The 25,752-nt window shown below is 49.2% G+C and overlaps 1 protein-coding gene and 1 long non-coding RNA gene across 6 annotated transcripts in view; one reads left to right on the forward strand and one right to left on the reverse strand.

The window, feature by feature from the left end:
* Positions 1-393: 393 nt before the first annotated feature.
* The window catches only part of ARID1A (AT-rich interaction domain 1A), an 83,202-nt gene continuing 57,843 nt past the window's right edge, over positions 394-25,752 (forward strand). For 2 of the 4 annotated variants that reach the window (XM_040585689.1, XM_040585690.1), the window contains exon 1: positions 22,769-23,933. In XM_040585689.1, coding sequence (XP_040441623.1) covers positions 22,803-23,933 — 1,131 coding nt within the window. In that variant the 5' untranslated portion in view covers positions 22,769-22,802. Of the gene's footprint in view, positions 617-4,347; positions 4,435-12,950; positions 13,142-15,366; positions 15,532-17,915; positions 21,502-22,768; positions 23,934-25,752 lie in introns of those variants that run through there. The other 2 variants (XM_040585692.1, XM_040585691.1) reach the window with 2 other exon arrangements.
* LOC121084334 lies at positions 2,231-7,736 on the reverse strand. Of its 2 annotated transcripts, none has more exons than XR_005826690.1 (2): positions 7,410-7,736; positions 2,231-6,814 (listed from the first exon to the last, which is right to left on the reverse strand). It is a non-coding gene; the product is annotated as an uncharacterized LOC121084334 (long non-coding RNA). The 2 variants fall into 2 exon arrangements; XR_005826689.1 differs by having other exon boundaries at positions 2,231-6,884.

The raw sequence follows: 25,752 nt of genomic DNA on the forward strand, positions 1-25,752 counted from the left end.
CTGGGACTCTTTCTCTCCCGCCCCCCCCTTTCACTCCTAAGCGGGAGTTTCCAGGAAGCGCTGAGAAGAGCCGCAGCACCGCGCAGCCTCTCGCACAGCGAGCTCCTTCCGCCCGAGACCGTGGCAGGAACGCCAAGTAGTCCCAACGGCCTCTCCTGCCTCACGCGGCAAAAGGCACCGTCCCGTTCTCCCTTAGCTGGATACAGTTACAGAAACGAGAAGAGGAGTGTTTCTCCCCCCTGCCCTCACTCCCCGGGCTCGGCCGGGATAAGTCAGGGGGAAGTGGGGGGGAGGGGAGGTGAAAAAAAAAAGCGCCGGCCTCGGCGGAGGGGTCCGGAGGCGCGGAGAAGTGAGGCGGTGCGGGCAGCTCTGCGCGAGGGAGGGGTGAGCGGGAAAACGCGGCGCGGAGCCGGGAACAGCGCCCCCTCCCCCGGCGGGGGGGCCGGTGCGGCGTGTCGCTGAGGGGGCGGCCGGCAGCCCGCCGCCTCCACTGCTCCCCTCGCCGCCGCCAGCGGCAGAGTTCGGGGAAACTTTCCCCCTGGGTTAAGGTTGAGGGTCTGGGGTCGTGCCTCAGCCCTCCCCCGCCGCCTCACACGACGCGGTGTCCTCCTGGCAGGTGAGCGCCCTCGGAGCAGTTTCCACAGGGGCCCTGGGGCTGCGCCTTCCCCCCGCCCCGCCGCCCGTGGTCGGTTTTCCACCCCCGTCCCGGGGGGCCCGCGTTCCTGTCAGCACACCTGGGCCCTGCTCCGGCCCTCGCCCGCCGAGGGGGGCGGCCGCCCTGCGCCTCACAGATAAGGCGCTGGGCTCACCCCACCCTGCCGATGGCCTCTGCCGCCCCACGGGCAACTTCGGGGCTCTTCTTTTTTCCCCTCATCTCTGGGTCTGCAGAGCTCTGCACTGCCACGTTTAGGGAAGTTTGCCCCTGATCCCGTCCCCGTCCCGTGTGTACCCCCTCCCCCGCCCCCGGCTGTTTGACTTCGCACAGGACCCCACAAATCCTAAAGCTGCCCCTAGACGAGAGCTTCACATCCTCGCGTTAACCCTGCAGGGAGAACAGGGCAAGAAACTGAGATCTAAGGCCTTACACCCCGCACCCCTCCCGATCCCCTCCCCCTATCCCAGTTACACAGGCTTCGTGTCCTCCTATTAACCCTGTGGAGAGAGGACAAAAGCTAAACTATGATCCTGCTCTGCTTCCCCCATCCCATTCCCAGCTACACGAGCTTCACATCCTCCTGTTAACGCTGAAAGGAAAGAACAAGAGCTGCTGCTGATTGTAAGGCCTTGCTCTGCTTCTCCCCACCCCCTCTACCAGCCCCATCCCCCACTGCAGCTCCCATAGACTTGTATCCCTCCCATTAACGCTGAAAGGGGAGGACAGGAGCTCTGATGGGTTTTTCTCAGGCTTACTCTGTTTTCTCTCCCCCCTACCAACCAATACCAGCTCCACAGCCCTGCATAAGTGCAAAGCATGCATCTGGTCTGCTAGCACATCGAGTGAATGCCCCCTTTCCTCTGAGCTCCACAGCCCTGCAAGAAAAAAAAACACCCAAACCACAACCGATTCCCCTCGTTTTGCTTATTCATTATAATGGGTTGGAAATGTGCTTTTTAAAATGTGTGAGCTCTTGTTTTAGAAGCATCTGTGCTTTAAGAATAAGGGTTTGTCTTCTGTCATCTTGAACATAGCTCTTCATCATAATCTCTTGAAGTGCTCCATTTTCGTCCTTAAAGTTCTATTTTATTACCTCTTCTGGATCAGTGAAGGTCGGTTTAACCCTTTATATATGAAACTCAGCAGTCACTTCAGGAAAAGGTTGCCTTTTTCTTTACTAATTCATGGTTATAATAATATTTTATTGAGTAAGGGTTTTTTTCCAGACCAGTCCTGATGCATGCTGAAAGAAGTGTGTGCTTCAGCACTGATTAAAGTCATGTATGAGTTAATGAGAAGCTTGCAGAGTATGTGAAGCAAGAGAAAATCTTTAACCAGCTCTGCTGTTCCTTCTACATACCACAAACTTGTAAGCTGTAACCAGAAGGTGGATTGAATATGTGTGAAATGCTGCAGTAGGAGACTCTTGTAATTGCATCGCAGGTGGATGCTCACTCAATTAATGTATTATCATTTTCAAAATACCTCAAAGTTGAGTGGGTTTGGGGTTTTTTTTAAGTGTTTTCAGACTTCATATTTCACTTGGATGAAAGATGCTACAAGCCTACAAAGTAGTATTTTCTGGAATTATTTATTTTAAACAATCTCTTTCCCTATGCTAACTGCTTCCAGGATTAATTGATTGATAACAGATAAGAGACTCTCAGGTGCTGGAGGAACATTAGCAGTGGTGTCAACATTCTAGTTATGGGACTTCTAATTTAAGAAACATATTGTCATAAGGAGTAAGATCAAGGCTGAATCCTGCTTCCATTTAGGCCCAAATATAAAATACATTGTGGAAGGAGTCCCCAGCGAACACTGAGAGTAATTAAGTAAAAATAAAACCTTTCCCTTCAGCCCCCTCCTTCCCCTTTTAACATAAGCAAGTAAGTGCAACACTGTTTCCAGTCCACCATTTCCATTATGTGTCCTGATATTTCTTAATTTTATATTGCATCTTAAATCCTCAAGTGACTTAAAATTTCTGTGATTTGGGGGTATTTCTAGAGCATACTTTTAAAGAAGCAATCTCACTGTGTCCCAAAAGGAGCTATTGAGTAGTCATTCCTGTAAAACAGACTGAACTTCTTACAGTTTTGCCTTTCCAAACACCCAATTTTTTTTCTTTAATTTTCATACCTAATTGTTGAATGCCTTTTTCTTTACATTAAGTAAATATTTATTAGTACCAGTTGGATTTTTTCCCCTCCTTTTAAAAGAACAGAGCCTTGTCCCCGAGACAATCACTTCATACTGTATTGAGGAGATGACATAAAAAAAGGAATGAAGGAAAGTTGTCTTGTGTTGGGAACGTCAATGCCATTTTTGGAAAACAATACTATAGGAAATGGAAATGAAAAATATGTTTTATGCTGGTGGGAACTTGTAATGAGGCTAAGAGAGGATTTGATGTCTCAGAAAAGCAATCATTACAAGGGAAAAAGCGGGACTTTATCATCCATTTGTAAAAGTTCTCTGGCTGAATATCCTTTTGGGGAGCTGAAATTTGGCTCAAGTCTGTTTATGAACATCTGTTGAATGGAATTTTAAAAAGGCACAGATTATAATCTTAGTTTCTGTTGACTGCTTAAGATGATAAAATAAAACAATAAATGTATCTGCAAGTATGGGTTTTGTTGGTTTTTTTTTAATAATGAGCTTCGTGAATGTTTAGTAGTCTATACTACTGTTTACCTTGTCGTATATGTGTTTTCCATACATTTTTCTCTTTGGCATATAAAATACAGCCTCTACCCCTTTCTGCAGCTGTTTAATTCCATTTGAATACTTTCCTAGTAAGCTTTCAAGTTTGTTGGTTTTTGGGTTTTTTTTCTTTCGTAAGAGGAGACGCTTGGATTTTGGTATGTCTGATATTTTTTGCACAAAGAATACAGCAATATATTTGAGGGGAAATTTTGAGAACTGTTGGGTATTCCCAGAACTGTGGCCGTTTGCTTTGATTCACATCCTGCCCACCTGTCTTCTGCTAGGTTGCTGTAAATGCAATCACTTTGTGTCCACTGTCTCTGGATAGTACTACTTCAGCATCTATTTCTGCAGTGTTTGTGACCTCCTGTTATTCAGGGAGGTCTTCACTGTAATTTTCCCTCCTATTATTTTGCCTCTTTTGCAGCCTGATGTTTTTGCTGTTGTTTTATATTCCAAGCAAGGATCCTGTGAATACTTCAGCTCAAAATTTAGGTCATCTCTGATAGAAGGAGGAAGACCTAAAAAGTAAAAATAAGATTTCGATGTGCCTTTAAAAGTGACAACTCCTTTGGAAAAAATGTACAAACTCGTCTGTATTTTGTGGCTGTACGGGCTGGGGAGAATGGAGGGTGCCTTTTTTGATTCCAGAATGAAAGCTAAGTATCTTCATGTGCGTGTGGTTTCCTTCCCGTATGCTTTCCTGGTCTTTTTCATTTTCACACCTGCTTTGAGCTTTAATCACTCAAATTATTCATAGACTTGCCCTGGAAAAAGAAGAGAGTGACCTCTTCCCATCTGGAGTAGATGGATTTACCATCAATAATTGTAAATGGACTTGGATGACTTAATAATGGTTTTTACGCTTAAAAATTTTAATTCTGTGATTTCATTGCATTTTAAGAATTCTGCGCATGGTCTTTTCCATAATGATAAGTTGAAGTTATACCATAGCTATTTATTTCTTGCAAATTATCTCTTAGCATTGGCCTCCCATCTACAAAGTGCTGATGATCCCCCACGAACAGCTGAGTCATCAAAGAACATCCATCGCTCACAGGACCAGGCCTGTAAGTTGCAGTTTTTTCTGTAATTATATAGAGTGTTGTTGATGACAGAGAACCTCAAGACAATTTATGAAATCAACAGCCGCGAAAGTAACACAGGGCCTGTTGGGGGTTATGCATTCACATTGATTACAATTTAGCAGTCCCTCAGCCTGAGGGTATCCAAGGGGACATGGAGCCAACTGCTTCTCAAGGCGTGTGTGTTGCTGTAAGCAACAAGCTGGAATTGATAGATATCTGTTGCTATTGCCAGCAACTCTTGCTTCTCTGTTACTTTAGTGGCTTCATTTAAATTATTAAGAAACTTGTGAATCTGTTGTGTTTGTTTCCTGCTCTTCCTAGCAGCTATCTGCAGTTTTACATGTATTAAATGTGCTTAGCTTCATCTGGCCTCGATGTGTAATAAATACCTTAGTAAATGCGGTTAAGTCCAGTTTCCTCTATTAACTCAGAAGAGATTTGTTTCTTATCTGAATTGTTCCTCCATTCAGAAGGAGAGGAGCCTTGCATAGCTGGAGTTCACCTCATAAATCACCTAGACAAATTGAACTTGCGGCAGAAGAAGATACAAAATGAGAATAGTTGTGATTTAGACTCAGTGAACTTTGTGGTGTTATGCTATGGAAAGATACTTGGCATGAGACAGTGAGCCACCTGTCACCAAGTGCATCTTCATGATGGAGGGACACCACGAGGCTGACTTCCGTGGGCTCAGCAATCGTGCAGTGTATTTAGATAGTTGTCCCATATTTCTTCAATGTTGTCCTTTGCATACGGCGCTGCCATTTTCTCTCTGTTACGCTTTTTCTGATGCTCAGAACGCAATGATATTTTTCATGAGCTGGAGACAGGTTGCTGGGCAGTTTGCTGTCATCTCGGCACACACTCTCTCGGTTCACAGAACAAGGTATGTTACTTCCTGGTGCTGATGCCATAGTCTGTGCAGCTGCATGGAAGGGCCACTTCAGAAATCAGCAGCTCTTCAGCTTCCCAGGTTTTATTAACTGAGTTTAACCTTTGGTGATTAGTAAACAGATGTGTTAACTGTGTTAAGACAGTCAGTGGCCCAGCCGTTCCTCTTTGCAGTTCCTGAGACTTGTCAACCAAACTCTGCACCCTTGCCATCTCCATATCAGTATCCCTCTCATTGCAGTTTCTGGCTTTTCTGTTGGAGACAGAGATGTGTAAAGATATCTTTAAGATGGCAGTATTTTTGGTGCAAAGAAAGAAAGAAAATGCTCTTTGACTTCTGAATGCCGGTGCTAGGTGCTTTTGTAACACCAGGTCACTAGCTTCTCCTTCCCCCTACTTCTCGTATTTGGTAGAATATTCATTGGGTTTAATTCTGACAGCTTCATAAATTAGGGGTAAATTCCGCGGGCCTGTCACTGGCCAGAAGAAATCCTCCACAAAAAGAGGAAGCAACTGTGGGTTGTTTTTTTTTTCTAATTTCTAACAACTATTTGAAATATAAATGTTTAGAATAGTTACCATTTTCCAACTATTCCTTCAACTGAACAGCAGTCATCGACTAAGCCCCACTTCTCAAGTGTGCCTCCCTTTGCCCTTAAATACCCTCTACATCAAAGCAGTATTTGGTGGCTTCCATTTGACAGTATTGGTCTGTTATTGATAACTTCTTTATCAAAAGATTAGAAGGACCTTCTTGGTCTTCACCAGACTCTGCTATGATATGCAGATACGTCATAATTTGCTCGCTCATTTTTCAGGCTTTATCGGACAGGACTACCAGTCTGTGCAGCCACAGCGATTCATGTGACTTGGAGTGCAGGTTCTGTCTCTTCCTAACCTTCCTAACCCCATCGTAACGCTGCGGCTGTTTAGGATGATTAGAACTCTTCTGATTAGTTACCAAGCTGCTCTGTGTTTGATCTTCTGCCTAATTTAAACAATTCATCTTGTCTTTGTTCAATACAAGGTTATTTTCTACTATTAGCTCCTTTATAATGTCTTCATTACTTATTGATTACAGTTCTGAAATAGTTTGGGGTTGAGAGAGTTCTTTTTGATTCAAAGAGTGTTTGATGAATATATTTGTTGGCACCTGCAATGCTGTCCTTGTTTCCTCCCCTCCTTCCATATTTACCTTAAGGACCCTTCACAACAGTCTCGACTCCCCTCGTTACGATGGGTCTTTCCTTCTGCTAGATTAGAGCTTCCTCTTGGTGTTTTGTCATTTCTGAGTAAGGAAAGTCTGGTATCTTTCAGCTCAGTTGTTGCTTCATCTCCTCAGCTCTCCCAGGGGTCTTGCACACACTTTCAGTTCTGCCTTACGTTTTTGATTTTGTGAGGTTTCCTACTATTTACATTTCTTCACATATATCCTCTTCATACCATCTGCTACCTTCTGTTTTGCTCATCTCTGAAATGTAGTAACCATGTTTCATGCAATGTCGTTCTACATTATTTTCTTTAAATTTAATTAAAAGATTCTGAAAGAACAAAGCAAATTAGAATTCACCCTTTCTGTGTAGACACTTTAATTGATAAGGGAACACTTAATAAAGACCTTCAAATGCCTTGACACAAATGAATTTGTAACCAAAATGTTGTACATTGTTTATCCTAAAGGTATATTATCAAGTCAACTAGGAGAGTTTTATTACTGACAAAAGTTAAGGGTATTAATAAAGAATGCTGTCTTCTCTAGAAACTCTTTTTTCTTTGGAATTCAGCAGTTCTACCAAGTAGTATTTACTTTCAAGTGAGTGTGTGGCTGTGTCTTGTTAGGTAAAAGCTGCAGTACTAAAACTGTTTCACTGAACTTAGCTTCTGACCTATCTTCTGAGGCCGTCTCTACAAAGGGATGATACATCAGTCTAGTCTGTTTGATCTAATTACAGCTATTTAACGATATGGAGCACAAGTACACTCACCCCACTTTGTTATGCTGATTTAAGGTATTTTCAGTGTTAATCGGGAGCACTGTTCTCTGGTTCTCTCTTGTATTAACTTACCTCTCAGAATATTCTGGGCAGTTATCCCATGGAGTGGTGTTCTGCTGCTCAGCTGCGTGGTTTTTTTCAGAGCGTGTTGACAGGGAATTCTCAGGAATTTGAGGATTCTGTGGGTCAACCTGACAAATTACAATTCCTTTTCTCATGGCATCCATTGATTTTTGCTGACACAATTTCTTTTTCAAAATGCTGCAAGGTTGCATGAAGAAGAAATGGGTAAATCCATTACAATGCATATTCCTGTGAGGTTGCACAGGTGGAAAGATTTAGTTCTGTGGCTTCAGAGAACTTTTGCTACTTGGTAACAGAAGAAATGCACAAAGAGAAACCAACCTGCTACTTCTACACAGGATTTTATCTGGAGTGGTTTACCCAGTGGTGTACTGTTTCTGGGTGCAGTCAGCTAGTGGTGACTGATAGCACTGGGTACTGGTGCAGAACTGGGATGGCCAGTAGCGGCAGCCAAACATCAGGATGACAAAATTGCATTCCTAGAAACCTGTGCAGATCTTGGCTGCACAGGCAGAATACAAACTAAAGACATCCCTTAACGTGCAGAAGCCCGTTGCTGTCTGTGGAAAAGCGTCATTTCTGATTCCTTCCAACTGAAAACTAGCCAGTTTTATGTCAGGGTTATTGTCACAGGATTTTTTTTTTTTTACTGTATATATCTGGAGAAGGTGTTGATCTTCTATGTCAAAAAGCTTGGCAACACATAAGAAATTACCTAGAGTTTTCCCCAGGTACAGTCCCTGAATCAAATAGGGGTTATGGGGGTTCAAGGAATACACATGGTCTGTCGAGCCAGGAGAAAGAATTTATGAACACAGAGAACAACTTCTTAATGGTTGTACAGTGGCCTTGCTCATCAGTGTAGGTGATTTACCATTGAATGGATGTAGAATGGTATTACAAAACTTGTTAAGAACAAACTCATTCGAAACATGAGCTTGCCCTGTTTTGTACAACCTCCGTAAGAGGCAGCGAAAAGTGGGTAGAAGCAAGGAATGGAAAGACAGTTTCAATGTTACGGACATCCAGTGAAAAAGCCTCTGCAAAAAAGCCATTTTTTACATAAAAGTGTATCAAAGTAGTTTGACTTAGCAAAATAAAATTAATAAAACAAAGAACATTTGATCTGAAATGCCTTGTAAACTCTAAACTCAGAGTGCGTATGTATTTGCATAAGCGATGCACTTAACGCGCTCCTGCATCTCTTCTGGAGCTGGCAGTTGCAAGAACGTCCTCCAACTTACTGAAAGGGTAGCCTGAGACAGTGACCCAGAATGGCGTGTTCTTCATTTAAAAGTCCACTTTTCTAATTGAAATAATCCTTTCTCAGCAGTGTTCTTCTTCCTGTTATTTGCTGTAATAATAAATATAGCTGTCATAGGGACATCAGGAGGTCCTTAGATCCCATCACAACTCTGAGACGAGAGAGAGATGCTTATCTGTATCCCATACAGATGTTTGTGTATCCTGTGCTTAAAAAAAAAATCTGAAATGAAGGGCATTCTACAACTTCCCATACTAGTGTTTTCATTGTTTAAATGTCACTTTTGTTACTTTGCCAAATCTTACTGTGAATTAAGTCTATTACCTGTTCTACTTTCAGTGGACATGAACATTTGGTTGCTGACCTTTACTGAAACAAAATAGACTGTTGGTATTTTGTCCCCTCTCAATTCTCACATGAGCTCTCTCCTTTTTCTCTTCTCTTTATTCTTTTTTTTTTTTTTTAATTAAGCAAATCCAGTATTTCAGTCTGTTCTTGGGGGTTAGATTTCCTCAGCCTCCCCGCATTCTTGTTTTGTGCTCTTTCCTGTTAGTTTATATCTGGTTTTATTTTTTTTATGTGGTACCTGAAAATGGCTACAATATTCCAGCTGAGATTTCACCAACACTGAGTTGAGCAAGATAATTGTTGTGGGTGTCCTACATAAAGCAGCCTTATTAAATATTTCTGTGATGTATTATCTTTATTGCATTGACTCAAATTCAGTTTGTGATCCATTATGACCACTGGCTTCTTTAGTGCAGTGCTGCCGCCCAGCCAGTTACTCCCCTCCTTGTGCATGCTCATGTCTTGATCCTTGGCTGCAAAAAAAAGGCGACTGAAAATGTCATGCCTGAAAACAAGGGGAAGAAAAAGATCTGAGGCAGCTTTTCAAATGCACTATTCTTGTGAACTCCAACTGGGTCAGCCTGCCAGTGGAAGAGGAATTGTGAGATAATGTTAATTTTCAATATTGGATTGAAATTATGTTTTCTCTTATTATTACTCAGAAAGTGTTAATTTCATATAAGTTCTAATATGACCTTGTTTGCTTGCAAATGGGGAGTCTTAAATTATAAGTTTCTTGCTCAATTTTTTTACTCTCCTGCTATTAACAAGACAAACGGAATAATTTGTTGATGTCCCTTTTAAAATATAATAGACATAGTTGCTAGATTTGAGGTGAACCAAAGTTGAATCTGAAAGGCATTTGAAGAAAGGAAAAAAAACCCACAACAGAAAAGTAACGGGATTCTGGTTTTGTCCAAAACATTAATGACATGAAGATACAATTTATGGAGGTGAGGTATGCAGTCATCTGGTCAGAACACTGGAAAAGAAGAGGGAGCACCCCACCCCCCTGCCAAAAAACCTGCAGATGCTTTTCAGCTCCATGCCCCAGCCTGTTATCGTTGATAGAAAGATGAAGAAGTGGCAGGTCTTTGACAGCATGGAACACCGTGTGTTTGAAATTATGAAAAACATCTCCAGTGGTCAAACAGTTAAGAACAGAAGATCCCAAGAAGGGCAGCCATGGTTTGTTTGCTAAGGAAAAGTACTGCTAAAGCAGGTATGTTTTGTCCAGAGAGATTAAGAGACCTTAGATGGAAAGAAATTGGTGATAGATATCCCTGGTGATGTTACTTATGATGGAAACGAAAAGCTGTTAGCGAAAACTAGAAATACAGTGCGAGTCTTTTATGGTCTTCTGGGAGGAAGTGCAATACTTCGGCTTTTTGGGAAGCTTTACCCTTTGAAAAGCTTGTTCTTTCAACAGTTCTCTGCAGAACGAGAGGACCATTGCGCTATGGAGGTGACAGTGTGTGTAGGCTTGAATGCAACTAGGATCACTGCTTAGTTCTCCAAGCACTGTCTGACACCGAGAATTTGCTGAGCTTGTGCGTACTCCAGGGCTGGGTCAGCCTACATGTTATTGGCTCTCTGTATTTCATGCTTCTTTACGCTTTTGTGACCCGGATGAATTTAACAGGGAACTGAGCAGGGTGTTCGGTTTTCTTCTGCATTGTTCTTACACTTTTGCTCATCTTAATCCAGTTCTTTGCACCTGATACAGTGTCTAATTTTAAATCAAATCATATAACCTGCCTTCTCAAATTCTTGTCTCATTCAACGAATGTTGGTTTCAGATTTTCCTTTTATCCTTGTTATTTGATGTTTGCTTACATATTTTATTTATTGCATATAATTCAAGTGCTGCAGTAAATACAGAATTACTAATTGTAATGGATTTTCATTACACTTTTCACTATAGTATCTGAATACTTTTAAACCACCATAAATGTATCATCACATATTGCAAAGAGATTTTTCCTCTCATTTCACTGATGCAAAGCAGGGAAATTAATGGCAAAGCTGTCAGAGTTCTCCACTGTATCTGTTCCAGTGACAATAAACACATTTCCAACTTGCCCCAGTGAACTAATCGTAAGTATCTCCTTTGTTAATCAACCACCGGGTTGCAGGTGAGCTTGGAGAGGGGGCTGCTGGTGTTGGTCATCCCTCTGTTTGGACTTTCCTAACACCGAGCTGGAGGAGCCTCTGTTGGCTGCCTTATGCCAGGCTTTTGAGGCACTCATCTCTCATTTTGTCCGTAAGGACATCATGCACCAGCATAAAACAGCTAGTCCCTTTCAGCTTGGTAGCCCCACTAGAAGGATTTTTTTAAATCTAATTTTTCTAATAGGAAGACATTCTATTCTAGCTATCATCTTAAATGTACTCGGGCTTTTATATATATCTAGTGCCAACATAATCCTTTAGCTTAAATACCTGTCTTCAAACCGTAATCTATGTATACAAACGAATGCTATCCTGTCTCGGCCTTTCTTTTGTTGGAGTTAGCTGAAATGAAACGCTGGTGTTTTCTTACGATAGATTCTTTGCTCTTCCAACAGTCTTAAGAAGCCTTTTCTATGACTATTCTAGTTTTCACTTATCATTCTTGAATATAAACCCTACCAAAAATTCTGCAAGAGAGCTGTTGCCATAACATCTGGATGTGCCTTACCTGATCCTTAGATCGCATTTGTCATCTTCATTTTTGTGATCTTTAGTCACTTCTGTGACTAAATATTGCTTCTGAGTCTTCATCCTTCTATATTAACTGTGATGAATTCCCAGTTTACAAGAATTTTGGCTGTTAGTCCCTGTGTGAACAGCCTTGTGATTTGCATTAATCTTATTACTGCATTCCACCAGTCCGTTCCTCAGGATTCCTGTGCTGGTCCAGAACCTCATCCAGTTCTTCATTTACAATATTCCAGTCTTCTGTATTGATGCTTTGTGCTTTTGTCAGTGACTAGCTGTATTAATACTCTATTTTTTTTTTTTTTTTAATGCGTCGTGCTCATGTCACTTGAAAAAATAGCGCCAGTTCTAAGACCAGTGCTGGAGCTTTTAAAACACTCACTTTCTAGCCCAAAAGTTCCCATTTCAACACAACTCGGCCTGGGGTTTTTAGCCATTTTTTACACACAAAACTTTTCTTGCACTAATCTTCATATTTTCCACTTTAACTTGTATTTTCACGTATGGCAGCAGATCAAATGCTTTACTGAATTTTAGGTGGGTGAGATCAACCGTGTTTTCCTTTACCAAGAAAAATCTGTTTTCTTATCAAAGAAAGAAATCAGATTTGTCTGGCATGATTGCCTTTGTTAAATCTATGTTGCGTTTTATCTGTTCATTTTCCTCTACATCTTTTCCCCCTCCAGGGGAAAAATAACTTAAGGTTTACATCTTGCTGAGGTCAGGTTAGTTAAGTCTCTAGTTGTCTGGACATTACTTTCCAAGTCTCTGGCTTGATTTTGAGATGGGGTTTTTTTTTTTCCCTTTCTCCCCATAATAGGACGTCAATTTTAGATTATTTTTGTACCCCTAGAGGTGGCTCTCTCTCTCATTTGTATCACAACTCAACTGTAGTGCTTCATGTTTTGTTTGGGTTTTGTTTGTTGATATGGGGGGGGGTGGGTTTGCTGGTTTTGGTATTTTTAAAGAAAGATGCTATGTCATGGCTGTTGATACAGCAAAAAGTCATGAATTTTGGAGTACTGCAAAGTCCTTAAAAAAAAAATAATGAGAAGTTTCTTAACCAGTGATAACTGAATCCAGGACTCTGTTATCCTGTGCAACTGTTGATGACTACCAGTGGATTATTACAGCCCATGGCAACACTGACATTCAGAAGTTACATTCCTTGTGCTGCTTCAGCGTTATTCACTGCTATCATTCCTGTCTTTAAACAGAAAGTGTGCCAGCTACTCTACACATTTGTGCAAGGTAGTCCTTAAGAAGATACAGTCTCAGAATAGACAAGAAAAACAAGACAATAAGAAGATCGTGACTCTGGAGGGTCAGGATTACATCGAGAGGGCTGCAGTGCTCTCTGACTGCAGGAACCCATGCCACTGGAAAACCCAGGTCATGTTTCCTGAAGGTAGGAAAAAATAATATTTTTAGATTCTTTGTTTCCCAATGTATGTAGTTACACTCCTTACCCATACACGTAATGAATATGAACCTTTCTGAGCACATTCTGCTCAGGTACTTCATTATAAAGGTAGGAATGTAAGCAACGACCATTAAATGCTTGGATTTGGGGTGTGCTTTTTTGTCATTTTGGTTTGGGTTTGGGTTTTTTTTTTTGCCCAGATATACTCAATATTTTTATAAAGGTTTGAAAACAAGGTCTGTCTTTTTTTAAATGATTTTTCAATAAGTCTGGAGCTCAGGATTCTGTTTTATGGAGAACGTTAACAATTCTGACCAATGCCTTTGTTTCACTGAAAGCGCATGTGATAATATCAGCCTTTATAGAGAAGTAATATTGCTAAGGTTTGATTGCAGGCCTCTTTAAATTCAGAGATAACTGTTAGATTAAAATGACCTTGTTTCACAAATCCAGTAGCAAATTCTAAAAGTTCCAGCAAAGCTGGTCTGAATGTGCTTAAATTTTTGTTTCTAATGCAAGTGAATTTCACTGAGGTAAAGTTACAGAGTTTTACTTTTAGGCCATGTTCACTTGAGCTAGATTACAGGATGGAGGCCTTAAAAGCAGAAAATCAGTCACATCCCTGCATGCAGACTTCTGTGCGCGCGTGAAGTCCTAAAGCTCCCCATGTGGGTTAGATTACAGAATTAAGATTTTGAAATACACATTTGCGGGTGACTGTTGAAAGGTAGGTCAGTAGAATTTCTGTCTGACCCTTTCATGATCGAATGTTTCAAAGCTGGTCAACACCTTGTTTACATGGAATGTTGCAATTGTTTTGCTTTATTAAATTTTCTATCAGTTATTTGTGCCTGCCTTTGTACATCTGAAATGAAGGGACATTACTAAGTGTTCTCCCTGTAGCATGAATATTTAATAGTTTGTGTGTTCTTTCTGTCTTGTGTGTGCCTGTATAATATCAACAAAACCTCTTAATATCTGTTTTTGCACAAGATTTTCAAAGCACATCATATGACTGAGTCATAGTGCTGAGCAAACTAAGCTGTAGTTTCACCTAAAATACTAGAATATATTTGCCAAATGGTGGTATTTGACAAATAAGCATGGATTCAGCTAACTTCCCCTGGAGATTTCATTTCAGTTTGATCTGAGTTCCCAGTATGGATGAACTGGTGTCTTTTAGAAATTTAAAAAAAATCTTTAGCCCATTTAAAAAGATGCTTTTTCTTTGTTTTCTCAGAGGTACAATACTAATTTTCTCGAGCTGGGAGCTGGTATGAGTATTGTGGACAGATCCGGCAAAGTGCTGAGTATAAGGTTAACTTTAAGGGAGTATATGCTTAAAATCACCGGGGCTGCTGATGTTTAAAATTACGCATATACTTAAGTACTGCCATGGCCTGAGGCCAGTGGCTTTTGCATCTTCTAGGACTGAGCCCTAAGCAGACTACAGTGAATGGTTGCAGCTGAATTTTCTTTTTCCATTTTAAATATAAGGTTTAAAGCACAAAATCTGACAGCTGTTTAATTTAAAATACTTATTTTAAAAGTGAGGCATGCAATATGCGGAGTCGATATGCCTGGTTTCTTTCTTTCTGTCTCCCTTGGCATCCCAGCTCACTCCTCTACAGCGTTAGTGCAGGGCTTGCAGTTTTCAGCGGTGCTCCGTTCCTGCTTTATCCTCTTCCATCTTTTCCATCTGCTTCATTCTGTTTGGAAAATGGCAATGTAGAATGTGTTTGGTGTAACCTTAATCCTGACCAGCATCTGGGCTCCGTTTAAAAAAAAAAAAAAACATCTACTGCAGGCAAGGTTTCTGTATGTTTCCCTGCTTTAGTAAAATAAAGTGTGTGTGTGTGTGAGAACAAAAAATAACTGTAGCAAAATAATATTTATTTTAATTGAGACGTTCATTAATATGTAGCGTTTAATGTCTTTTCCTATATACATGGACAAACCGTGGTGTTCATAATTCTCACCCCACCACTATCCTGGTGGTTGTCACGTCGGAGGTGAACCAGATTTGCACCATTTTAGAAAAGGAGAGAAAGCATGGGGGGGGTGGGGTGGGTGTTGTCTTTAAATCTTCTTTTAACAGCCACGCTGTTAATTACTCACAAATATGTAGAAGTTAATGCCACCATAAAAAATGCGAGGAACTGAAATTCCTGTGCGCTGCCTTATGCTATTTCCCTATTAAACTTTCACAGGCCTTTCAGAGGTCCCCGGTGGCAAGGCGATTCCATGAAACGCTCCAGAAGAAAGTCACCAGGATGAAGTTGTGGCCACCGGCCATGGCTACCGACGCATCCTCCGCTATGGCCCGCCCGCCCCGGTGCCACTAGCCCAGCCGGGGCAGACCAGCCGCCCATCAGGTCGGTGTAGCCGCTTCTGGGGGGCTCCTCCCGGCCGCCCCCGCGGGTCCCAGGAATTGTGTGTGTGTGTGTGTAGCTCGGTGCTGGGCACCGGGCGCCTCTGGGAACCTGGCGCTGGCTGCCTGCAGCACCTGGGGACCGCGCACATGCCTCGGTAATTGCGCACCCCGCGGAGTGCCATTGTGCTCAGCCACACGTTAAAACAGCCGCTTCTGAGCCAGTTCCGATCGCTGGGGTGTGACTCCTCAGTACAAAGCGCAGAATAACGCTTTCCAGCCAATTGCGCTCCCCCGGTGGCTGCCCCCCCCCCCCCCTTGCCATTATTATTATTATTTTCCCCTTTGCTCTTTGATTTTCCCGATCCCGGCGGTACCGTGCGCATCTGCCCGCCGCTCTCGGCTCGGGGCTCTTGAACTTCACTGCCCGAGCAGCCGCAGAGGTCGCTTCTGAGCAGCACCAAAAGGTTGTGGGTTTTTTGTTGGTTTTTTTTTAATTCCACCCCCTCCTCGCCCCGGCCCAGTCCCTCGTGGCCGGAGTGGAAAAGCACGTTTAAATCCTGAACTCGGATTTCCCACGTGGTGTCTCGTTGAGCTGCTGTCACAGCCACGCCGCGCACTCCCCACACGGGGCGAAGGCGCTTCTTTTCTGCCTCTGCTGAGAATGTAGAAGGTGATTAACATTTTTAATCAAGCGGTATTTTCAGGACACCGCACTTAACCCAGTCTTGTGCGACAAGCGAACTCTCGTCATCCACAGACTCTTGCTTTTTCGATCCACCACCGAGTGGACAAATAATGAGGGATTAAAGTTCTGCTCCACCTTCCGTGGGTGACTGTTCAAGGGATCAGTGTTTGTCAGCGATTTGAGGGTTAATCCAGACAAGTTTATAGCGTTTGGCATTCTGGGTCTGTATACATGGAAAGAGCATGTGTGGGTTTGAAGTGAAGAATTAGCAGCGTGTACCGGGAGACAAGAACAATTGTTTATGTGAATATAGGATATATTGGAGAAGCGGCTAAGCATTAAATTGCGGGGGGGGGGTGTGTGTGTGTGTGTGATTTTTCACCACATTGGGGGATCGTGGTCCTAATGCACAGTGTTTCAACGCGCTCTGGGGAGAAACGGGGGGGGGGGGGGGGGGGAGGCAGGGGAGTACCCAAAGTTGCATCTGGTCTTCAGACCTGGCTGTAATTTCTTGGGGAAGGTGTCCCCTACCTCGAATTACTTCGTTTAAACAGACCTAGAGCACGCCTCATCTTTAAGGCCTTTTTCCTGATGTCTCTAGGAGGCACCCTTCATAGAGCAAGGAGACAAAATCTTGGCAAAAAGAGCACCGAAGGATGTGAACCCCTCGGAAAATTCCACTTCCTGCACAGCAGCGCTTGTCCTTGGGTCTCTCACTCATTCCCATGCTCTTAACAAGGGATTTCTGCCTGAGGCTACCGCACCAACTTTCTAAATAAATGCCGTGCTGCAGCGAACACCGAGCTCGCCGCTCCAGCAGCTAATCTCGGCTCAGTACGAGCTCGCTCTGCTCTCTTCCTACTTCCCTCCATTTTATTTCTCCACCGGTTGGGTTTTTTCCCCTCTCTCTCCCCTCTCATCAGCAGACTCCAACTCTCTCTCCTGCTGAACTTGCCGGGAACAAAAGGCTCCGTTCCAGATCCAGCCCGCAGTTGCCGTGAGAAACTTCCTCGCCAGCGCTGTCTGTCGCTCCGCGCTCCCTCCCTCGCTCGCTCCCTCCCTGCCTCGGTAAAATGGCAGTGCAAGGGCTTGATGAAAAGGGTGAAAAAACCTCCTTTCTCAGCGCCTGCCTCTCCCGCAGCAACCCCCCCCTGCCCCAGTCGTGACGCCTGAACTCAAACTTCTCTAAAAATACACTTTAGGAGGGCAGAATTTGACGGGAGGGATTTTTTTTTAAAACACTCTACTGAAAAGAGCAGCTGAGGGTGGGAGAAGCGCAGAGGGACAGCTCTGGGGAGACGGCAGCCTCCCTCATGCAGCCGACCCTGCTGCTGGTTTCACCTCCCTGCCCGGCATCGCCAGTTCCCAAGTACTTGAAACAGAATAACAGTTTTCCTTCACTGGGAAAAATCCAGGCCCAGAGTTGAGGTCTTTCTCTTTTCGCAGCTTTAAAAGCCTTTTTTTAACTCCTCCGAGTGAGGATTGCAGTGTAACGCGGCTGCTCCGCAAGCCCACCCGACAGGTCCCAAATCTGGTGGGATTCGGGAGGAAATCAGACGGTTGGCTCCTGATCCAGTGCAGGGGTTTTTAGAAACTCCGCTCCGCGTTTTGGTTGTCTTTTTTGCCCTTTTTTTTTTTTTTTTTTTTTTTTAAAGTAGATTTACTCTTCCTTCCCCGAGCGCTCAGCACCAGAGAGCTGGGGTGTGAGGGGGCCGTGAGCCCGCTGTGTACACCCGCCCGTGGAAAGTAAATGGGGTTCGCTCTTGCCCCCCACTTTCTTATGGTGCCCCCCACCCCCGAACATCGGGGGGGGTTCTCTGGAATGACTCAGTCCCAGCTCCAGCCTTATTTTCATCGCCGGGGGAGAGCTGCTCTCCCTCGGTCAGCCCCGAATCCGCGCACATCTGCCCCAAACCTCGCTCCTGCGCCCCCCCGGCCACGCCGGTGCTGGCGGGGGTGGGGCCGCGGGGCCGCGGACACGCGTGGGCTCGGTCCCCGCAGCCGCCGCGCAGGATGCGCGGGGGCTCGGCGGGGCTGCGCGTCCCTTCCCCTCCGCGCACTCCGCTTCGCCTTTTCCTCCTCCTAGCGAGGGCTGCTGAAATAATGCGTTTCCTTGAGTCAGGCCGAGTCGCTCTCCTCGCTTGATGCGCATCCAAAGTTTTGCAGCTCCCTGTCAAACGCTCGCACCGGAGTCTCGCGGGCCGGCCGAGGAAGGGGCTCGGTCCCTTCCCTTTGTAACCTCCCGCGCCCGCTCGGTGGGAAGCAGCAAAATCCCGTGGAAAATCCACTCCTGCCTTTGCGCTGTGCTGCTGCTTTCAGCAAACTGACGGAGTTACCTTCGGCTGAAACTCCACTTCAGTTGGCAGCGCAGAGCTCTCGCCGCCTGCCCCGCTGCCATTGTGTCAGCGCCCAAGAAAGAGATTATACAATATCTTGACATTTTTTTAAGAGGATAAATAAGCATTGTCTCGCACGATGCCCCGTACATCAGCCACTCGCAGCAAACAAATCCAGCAAATAATATTAATCTTGGTGGTTGTGAAGCTGCCAAGGAGGGCGCTTAACCTAGATATGACAGTGGCTAAAATACTGGAAGGAACGGGCTGGGCAACTATAAACATATTTACAGGAAATGTAATTTTCTTTAGCAAAACTACTCTCAGATAAGCTGAGGCACAGTAGATAACCTTTCCTTACTCCATTCCGTATTTTGCAGCGTGCTCCATGAATTATAATAGATGGGTCTCTTGTTCTTGGGTCCAGTCTGCATATCTCAGCATACTGTGCCTTTCAGTAAAATGGAAGAGCATCCTTCTTCACCCAACTAGATTAATTGCTTCTCAGCTCGTTAGTTGCACTAGTTAATACTTTATTCTAAGAACTCTACCCGATTCCTGAAGTAACAATCCAGTCCACGTTTGTAGCGAGTTGAAAGGCTGGGGATAACGATAACGTGTGTGTGAGCGTGAGGGAGCGCGGCTGACTTTAGTCCGGTTTCCATGTCAACGATTCAGTCCATATTTGCCATCACACAGTTGGCAGAGCCTTTTTTTTTTTTTTTTTTTTTGGGGGGGGGGGGATGGTGGTGGTAGTGGGAGACACTACTCCTGTTTCTAGTACTCTAATCTAGACCAGGTTTCCTAAACTGCCTTAGTGTTGGGTTAAATGGCATGGCCACCTTCATGAAGGAGACTTCCACTCAGGAGGAGCCAGGCTGGTGCTGGTGGCCTGCAGTGCCATGTGCGAGCGCTGGGCTGGCTCCCCAGCCTATCTCGGCAGCCAGGGGCTGAGCCTGTCACAGAGGAAAGCGTGCTCAGCACTTAGGGAGATGGGGAGGAGAGGACTGCTGCATGCTACTTAGCAGGGATCGCTCAGGCTGAGAAAGAGAGCGTCGGCACGTTGCAATGAAAAGGCTTGTCCGGTTCTGCTGGGAAGCTGGTAGTTACGACACGGGATGACATGACCGGCGGGAGGATTTTCAGCTATTAGGTGGAAATGTTGTTAAGAACTGTACTGTCATCTACTTCCCAAATCCCATAGTTAGAGATTCATCGAATGCCTTAGTATTTAGTAAAGTGCCAGGGCCTCATTGATGAGGCATATTCCAAAATCTGCTTCAGCTTTCACAAACATTTGGTAAAGTGAGTGTCTCCTCATTGTGTGGGTGGCTGGGGAATCCAGTCTGCTTTTCACATTACGATCAACACCAGGTTTCTTAGTCTGCCATAGTGCTCTTTGAAGAAGATTCCAAAAGACTGACACGTGTAGAGAGGTTGCCAGCTCTGGGATGGGGTCTTTGGATACACCTGAGCTGCACCCCAAGCTCCCTAGCTGTGGCCGATGAACTTCTGGTGGGGCTCAGTTCGATGGCAGGGCTTTGCTTCCTCGGAGTAGGCTGGAGCTGTGGAGCTGGGGAGATGGTTGCTTGAGATGGTTCTGGGATTAAATGGCAGAATTCTCTCCGGTTTGTTGTTAGTTTGGTTTTTTTAAAGTTTAGCATGAATGAAACACCTGAGGAATATATTTGTGCTGTGGCACACTACAGCCCACCACAGGCATCAGTAAAGCCACTGGGCCTCGCTTGTGAGGCTACCCTGGTATGTTGAAGGAGTTTTTCCCTCCGCTTCTTTGTCCTTCTAGAAGCCAGGGCGTTGATCAAGTATCAGAGGCACCTCTGAAGAGAGCGTGTAGATCAACTTTTTGTTCTATCATGTTCCACAGTTTTCAGGCTCTCCTGAAGGAGAGTTTCTTGATGGTTTTGCTGCTCTGTGGTCCACACTGGTCTCAGTGAAGCCACAGAGCCTCCCGTGTGATTCTAGCACCAGACTGGGGCTCCAACCTTCGTGAAGGCCTTTGAGCACTATCACAATACCGATGTCATCATTTATTACCCTTTTCTTTCTAGAAGTTTATTTACAGCTGTGGAGAAAGGCCAGTGGACCAGTTTGCTGCGATGGAATCTGCTCTGCATTGCACAGTCAACTATAAAGACTGTAAAACGGCAAAGCTGCCTGTTCGCGCGCCTGCAGGGCAGTTGATTGCTCTAGAATACATTCAGAATTTTTCTGTTTATTACCCTGTCCCGCCTTCCCTCCCACCTTCCAGCTTCGGAATAAACCCCTTTGTTCTGCCACCTGCCTTCTAGCTGATAAATATTTTATATTATAAGTTTTATAATGAGCGCGAGGGTTGAGGTGACAGCAGCAGACACCGAGATCTTCAGCTCATCCATAACAGGCATGCGGCGCCGGTGCTGACTCGGTCCGTCTACGCGTTGCCTTGCCTCTGGCTCCGGACTCAAGTGTCCCCACCACCATCACCAGTGCTGTTAAAATGGGATTTTGTGTGGGGTGGTTGTCAGAGGTGGGCCGAGCCCCGCGCTTTTTGGACTGTCCAGCTGGTAACGGAGGTCACTTCTCCGTTTTTTGCTGAGGTGATGTTCTAAAATGGCAGCCCCGATCAGACCTCAGAAGTGTCTTGTGACTCTCCACCCACTGTTTTCGGATGTCTTCTCTCTCCTTAAGGTTGTATTTGCTTAAACTTCACTTTTCCAAATATTTCCACGTTCCAGTGGAGGCACCTGGGACCCAGATCTCAACCGCACTGTGGCTGCCATTTTCACTAGGCAACCGTGCCCTGATTTCCAAGCGCTTGGGTTTTATAATCCGAGTAACTCATCTCTTTCTATCTGCCAGGCTCTCCCGCAGACCCGTACCACCCAAAGTAACGCACGCAGCTACAGGACCCGCCGGCGCAGGACAGGCTGTGTCCAGGACGGAGTTCCAGGTACGTTTCTCTCCTCCTTTTTCCCGCGGTGGGATGGAGGAGGTGGGAACGTGGGTCTGCGAGGGTTGCTGAAGAGCGTGGGCCAATTCTCGGTTCACCTCTTGACGGCCAGGGAGCTGCGGCACCCGCGTAGCCCTCTGCGATTGCCAGAGCATCCCGGGTGTTGCTCAACATGTTGTGTCTAGACACGTTCAGGTGGTTTTGGTTGTCCGGATCTGGCCGCCCCCGGGTTTGCTCCTGGTTAGGTGCCCACGGCCCCGGCTTTGGCAGGAGCGGGAACCCGACTTTTCTTGGATGTCCGTGCGTGCAGTTGAGAGCCCTGGCGCGCCGCCAATGCCTTTTCCAGAGGGACACAACCAGCGGAGAGGAAATGACAACCGCTAACAGTTTGCAAAAGGCTAATTCTAAATGGAATTTCTAGGGACAAAGAAGAGGCGCTTCGTTAACCCACGGGCCATCTCCCCGCCGACACCCCGCGGCTCGGCCCTGCGCCCCCCTCCCGCAGGGCTCGCGCTGCGGGACGCCCCCGCGCTGCCCCCCAGGGCTGCCCCGGCGACGTAAGGCAGGTCGCCCCCCAGCCCCGGGCCGGGCCCATGCCCCCCCCCCCCCGCCCCCCCCCCCCCCCCCGCCCGCCCGCCCCGGCGCGGGGCTCAGCTCCGCGGATCCGCTGCGGGTTTTGCGTGCGGCAGCTCCGCCGCGCCGAGCCGCCAGCGGCCGGGGCCGGCCCGCTCCTCCTTTGTGACGGGGGGGAGGCTCCCGTCCGGGCCCGCTCCGCTCCGCTCCGGGTTTGGCAGGCGGCCGCGGCGCTGGGTAAAATGGCAGTGCTGAGCCTCGTGTCGGAGTGAGCCCCGCTCGGCGGACCAGAGTCGGAGCTGCCGCGCGGCTCGCCCAGCCCGGCCCCGCCGCCGCTCGGCACGGCTCCGGGGACGGCGCCCGCCCGCCCGCCGTGTCCCCCCTCCCTCCCTCCCGCCTCTCCCGCACCGGGAGCCCCGTCCCGGGTCCCCCCCTCCTCCTCCTTCCCCCCCACTCCCTCCTCCTCCCCTTTCTCCGCCGGCTGCAACCGAGGAGGTACAGCGGGGCCAGGCCCCGGGAAGCCCAGCCCAGCGGAGCCCTCCCCGCCTCGCCAACCAGGCCGGGGGGGAATGAGCCCCCGCTGCCCTGAAGAGCCCGCCGCCGCCTGAGCGGGGAGCAGCAGAGCAGCGAGGCCTCACGCCGGCCGGCCAGGCAGGGAGCAGCTCGGGGGGGGGGGGGGGGGACCGGTCCGGGGGGGGGGGCGGCTGGGTGGGGAGGGGGGGGGGATCATGGCTGCTCAGGTCGCCCCCGCCGCCGCCAGCAGCCTGGGCGCCCCGGCTCCATCCGAGCTGAAGAAAGCGGAGGCGCAGCAGCGGGATTGTCCCCCGGAGGAGGCGGGGGGTGAGGCGGCGGCGGAGCGCGGCGGCGGCGAGAAGCAGGCGGAGAGCGAGGGCCCCCCGGGGAAGGAGCTGCAGGACGGGGCCGAGAGCAACGGAGGGGGCGCAGGGGCCGAGTCCGACCTGAAGAGCTCGAACGGGAACCCGGGCCCCAGGCCCGCCGCTGCCGCCGCCACCCTGAACAATAACCTCCCGGAGCCGCCCGGTGGCGGCGGCAGCAGCGACGGGGTGGGGGCGCCGCAGCAGCAGCCGCCGCCGCAGCAGCCTCCCCCTTCCCACCCGGCCGCCTTGCCCCCGCCAGCCTACGGCTTCGGGCAGCCCTACGGCCGGGGCGCCCAGGCCGCTGCCGCCGCCGCCGCGGCCGCCGCCGCTGCCTTCCACCAACATGGCGGACAACAAAGCCCTGGCATGGCAGCGCTGCAGAGCGGGGGCCTGGAGCAGTCCTACCCGGGGCCGGCGGGAGCCCCCGCGGGGCCGCCCCCTCCCCAGAACTCGCACGGCGGCGCCGAGCACGGCTTCCCCAACCACCAGTACAACTCCTACTATGCGGCCGGGGCCGGGCGCAGCGCCGGCTCCTACCCGCCTCCCCCCCAGGCCTACGCCCTGAGCTCCCCCCGGGGCAGCGCGCAGAGCTCCGCTCCCGCGGCCGCCAAGTCCCCCGCCGCCGCCGCCTTCCAGCAGCAGCGCTTCGGGGTCATGGGGCCCTCGGCCGCCGGCGGCGCAGGAGGAGGGGGCGCCACCCCGCAGCCCACGGCCACCCCCACCCTCAACCAGCTCCTCACCTCCCCCAGCTCCGCCCGCGGCTACCAGGGGTACCCCGGGGGCGACTATAGCGGCGGGCCGCAGGACGGGGGAGCCGCCGCCAAGGGCCCGGCCGCAGCGGAGATGGTCTCGCAGTACGGCGGGGGCGGCAGCCAGGGCTGGGCCGCGGCGGCCGGCGGGGCCCCGCCGAGGAGCCACCACGCGCCCATGAGCCCCGGGAGCAGCGGCGGCGGCGGACAGTCCCTCGGCAGGAGCCAGCAGGTAACGGCGGGGGCCGCGGGGGGGGGGGGGGCGGGGGGCCGCGGGGTGGGGGGCGGCGGGACCTGGGGCCCGGCGGGGGGGGGGGGACACACGGCGCTTCTCCCGCGGGTTGCCCCCGCCGGGCCGGCGCTGCCGGGGAGCTGCCATTGTCTCGTTGCCTGCTCGCTCGCTCTAAAATGGCTGCCTCGCCGCCTTCCCTTCCTCCCTCCCCAGCCTTTTGTGCGGGGCTCCCGGCCAGCGGCCGCCGTTCCTCCCGGGGCGCCCCAGGCGGGGGAGCGGGCCGGCCGCCCCCGGCGGAGGGGCGGCGAGGGGCCGGCCAGGGCCGGGCGCGGGGGGCCAGGGCAGCGGGGCGGGCCCGCCCGGTTCGACGGCGTGGCCCCGGCCGCCCCGCCGCCGCCATCCGCCCCGCCGCCTCCCCCAGCCGCGCTCCCGGGGCCCCGGTTCCCCTGGGGAGGGGGGTGCGGGGTGTGTGTGTGTGTGTGCCCGCACCCCTGGGTGGGCAGCGGCCGGGGGGCGGCCGGCTGGGGCCATCTTCCCCGCGGGGGGCCGCCCCGTCGGGCCTGCGGCTGGGCGCGCCGGTGGCAGGGCCCGGCGGTGGGAGCGGGGAGCGCGGCTCGCCTGGGTTTGGGATTTGAATTATGGAGGTAAAATCCTTCTGTCAAAGCCAGGAGACAGTTGGTCTTAGGTTGACATGCTATCTGTGATCTGATTGGCTCCCCACCGCCCGCTCCTGGCCATTTATAATTGCCTCTGATGTCATGGCTCAGCCATCCCGATGAGCTCATAAACTTCCACTCGCCCTCGCCCGGCCCGTGGTAGCCCCGCGCCCGCCGCCCCGGCCCCGCCGCCGTGACCTTGAGGGAGCCGAGCCCCCGGCGCAGCCCTGGGCGCACGGTGCCCCCAACAGCAGCGGGAGGCCGCGGCGCCCTGCCTGTACCCGGGGCTTATTGCCCGTGTTACGGGGCAGGGTCCCGTGTTTGTTACGGGGTAGGGCCCCGTGTTGTCGGAGTGGCTGGGCACAGTGTCCCGGCTGTTTGTTTTGCTGGTGGGACTTGCCCCCTTCGGTATAAATGATGGCTTTGATGGGAGCTGGGGATGTGTTTGTTCCTGGCGGCTTTTGGCCCTCTTCTCAAAACTGCGGCGCTTTTGGGGCCTTTCTTAGATGGGGAACGCGGAGGGTCCTGGGGCGTGTTACAGCCTTAAGACGGCGGGGGACTAAACCCCCCACCAAACAACAAAAATCAACATCAAACCCAGACTTGCAGCATCGAAAACACACGGTTATCCGTTTGTATTCCGTGCGGGGTGGGCCTGACCCCCTTCCAACTGTCCGTCTTGGGGTGCTTTGGCTTGTTCTAGGTGAGCGCCGCCATCGCCCCCCACCCCAGGCTCAGCACAGGCACCCGGGGGCTGGTGGTGGCCGGGCTCAGCGCTGGCACTGCTCTTCGGGCGAGTGACAATAGGAAGGATGAGCCCGAGAACTCTTACTTACTGCGGTGTACTTGGAATTACCTGTTTGCTGGGAATAGGGATGGCCAGGAAGGCGCGGGACAGGTGGCAGTACAGCCTGTGCATCGGGCATTTTGGTTACAGGGAAAAGAGGTGCTGGGCGCCAGCAGCGGGATGGGACCCCTTGGTGGAGACCTGAGTTACTCTCTGTGCTTAGACGTGCATCCTGCAGGCCCGTCGCGGCCGCCTGCGGGACCCCCACGCTTCCCTTCCCATTCCACGTACTCCGCTCATGCTCCGCGTTGGAGACATTGGGTAGCACGTAGCGCGACACGCAGCCTCCGGAGCTTCCTCCCCTTCGAGCTCGGGA

This window comes from Falco naumanni, chromosome 3 (genome assembly GCF_017639655.2).
Source record: "Falco naumanni isolate bFalNau1 chromosome 3, bFalNau1.pat, whole genome shotgun sequence".
In the NCBI taxonomy this organism is placed as follows: domain Eukaryota; kingdom Metazoa; phylum Chordata; class Aves; order Falconiformes; family Falconidae; genus Falco; species Falco naumanni.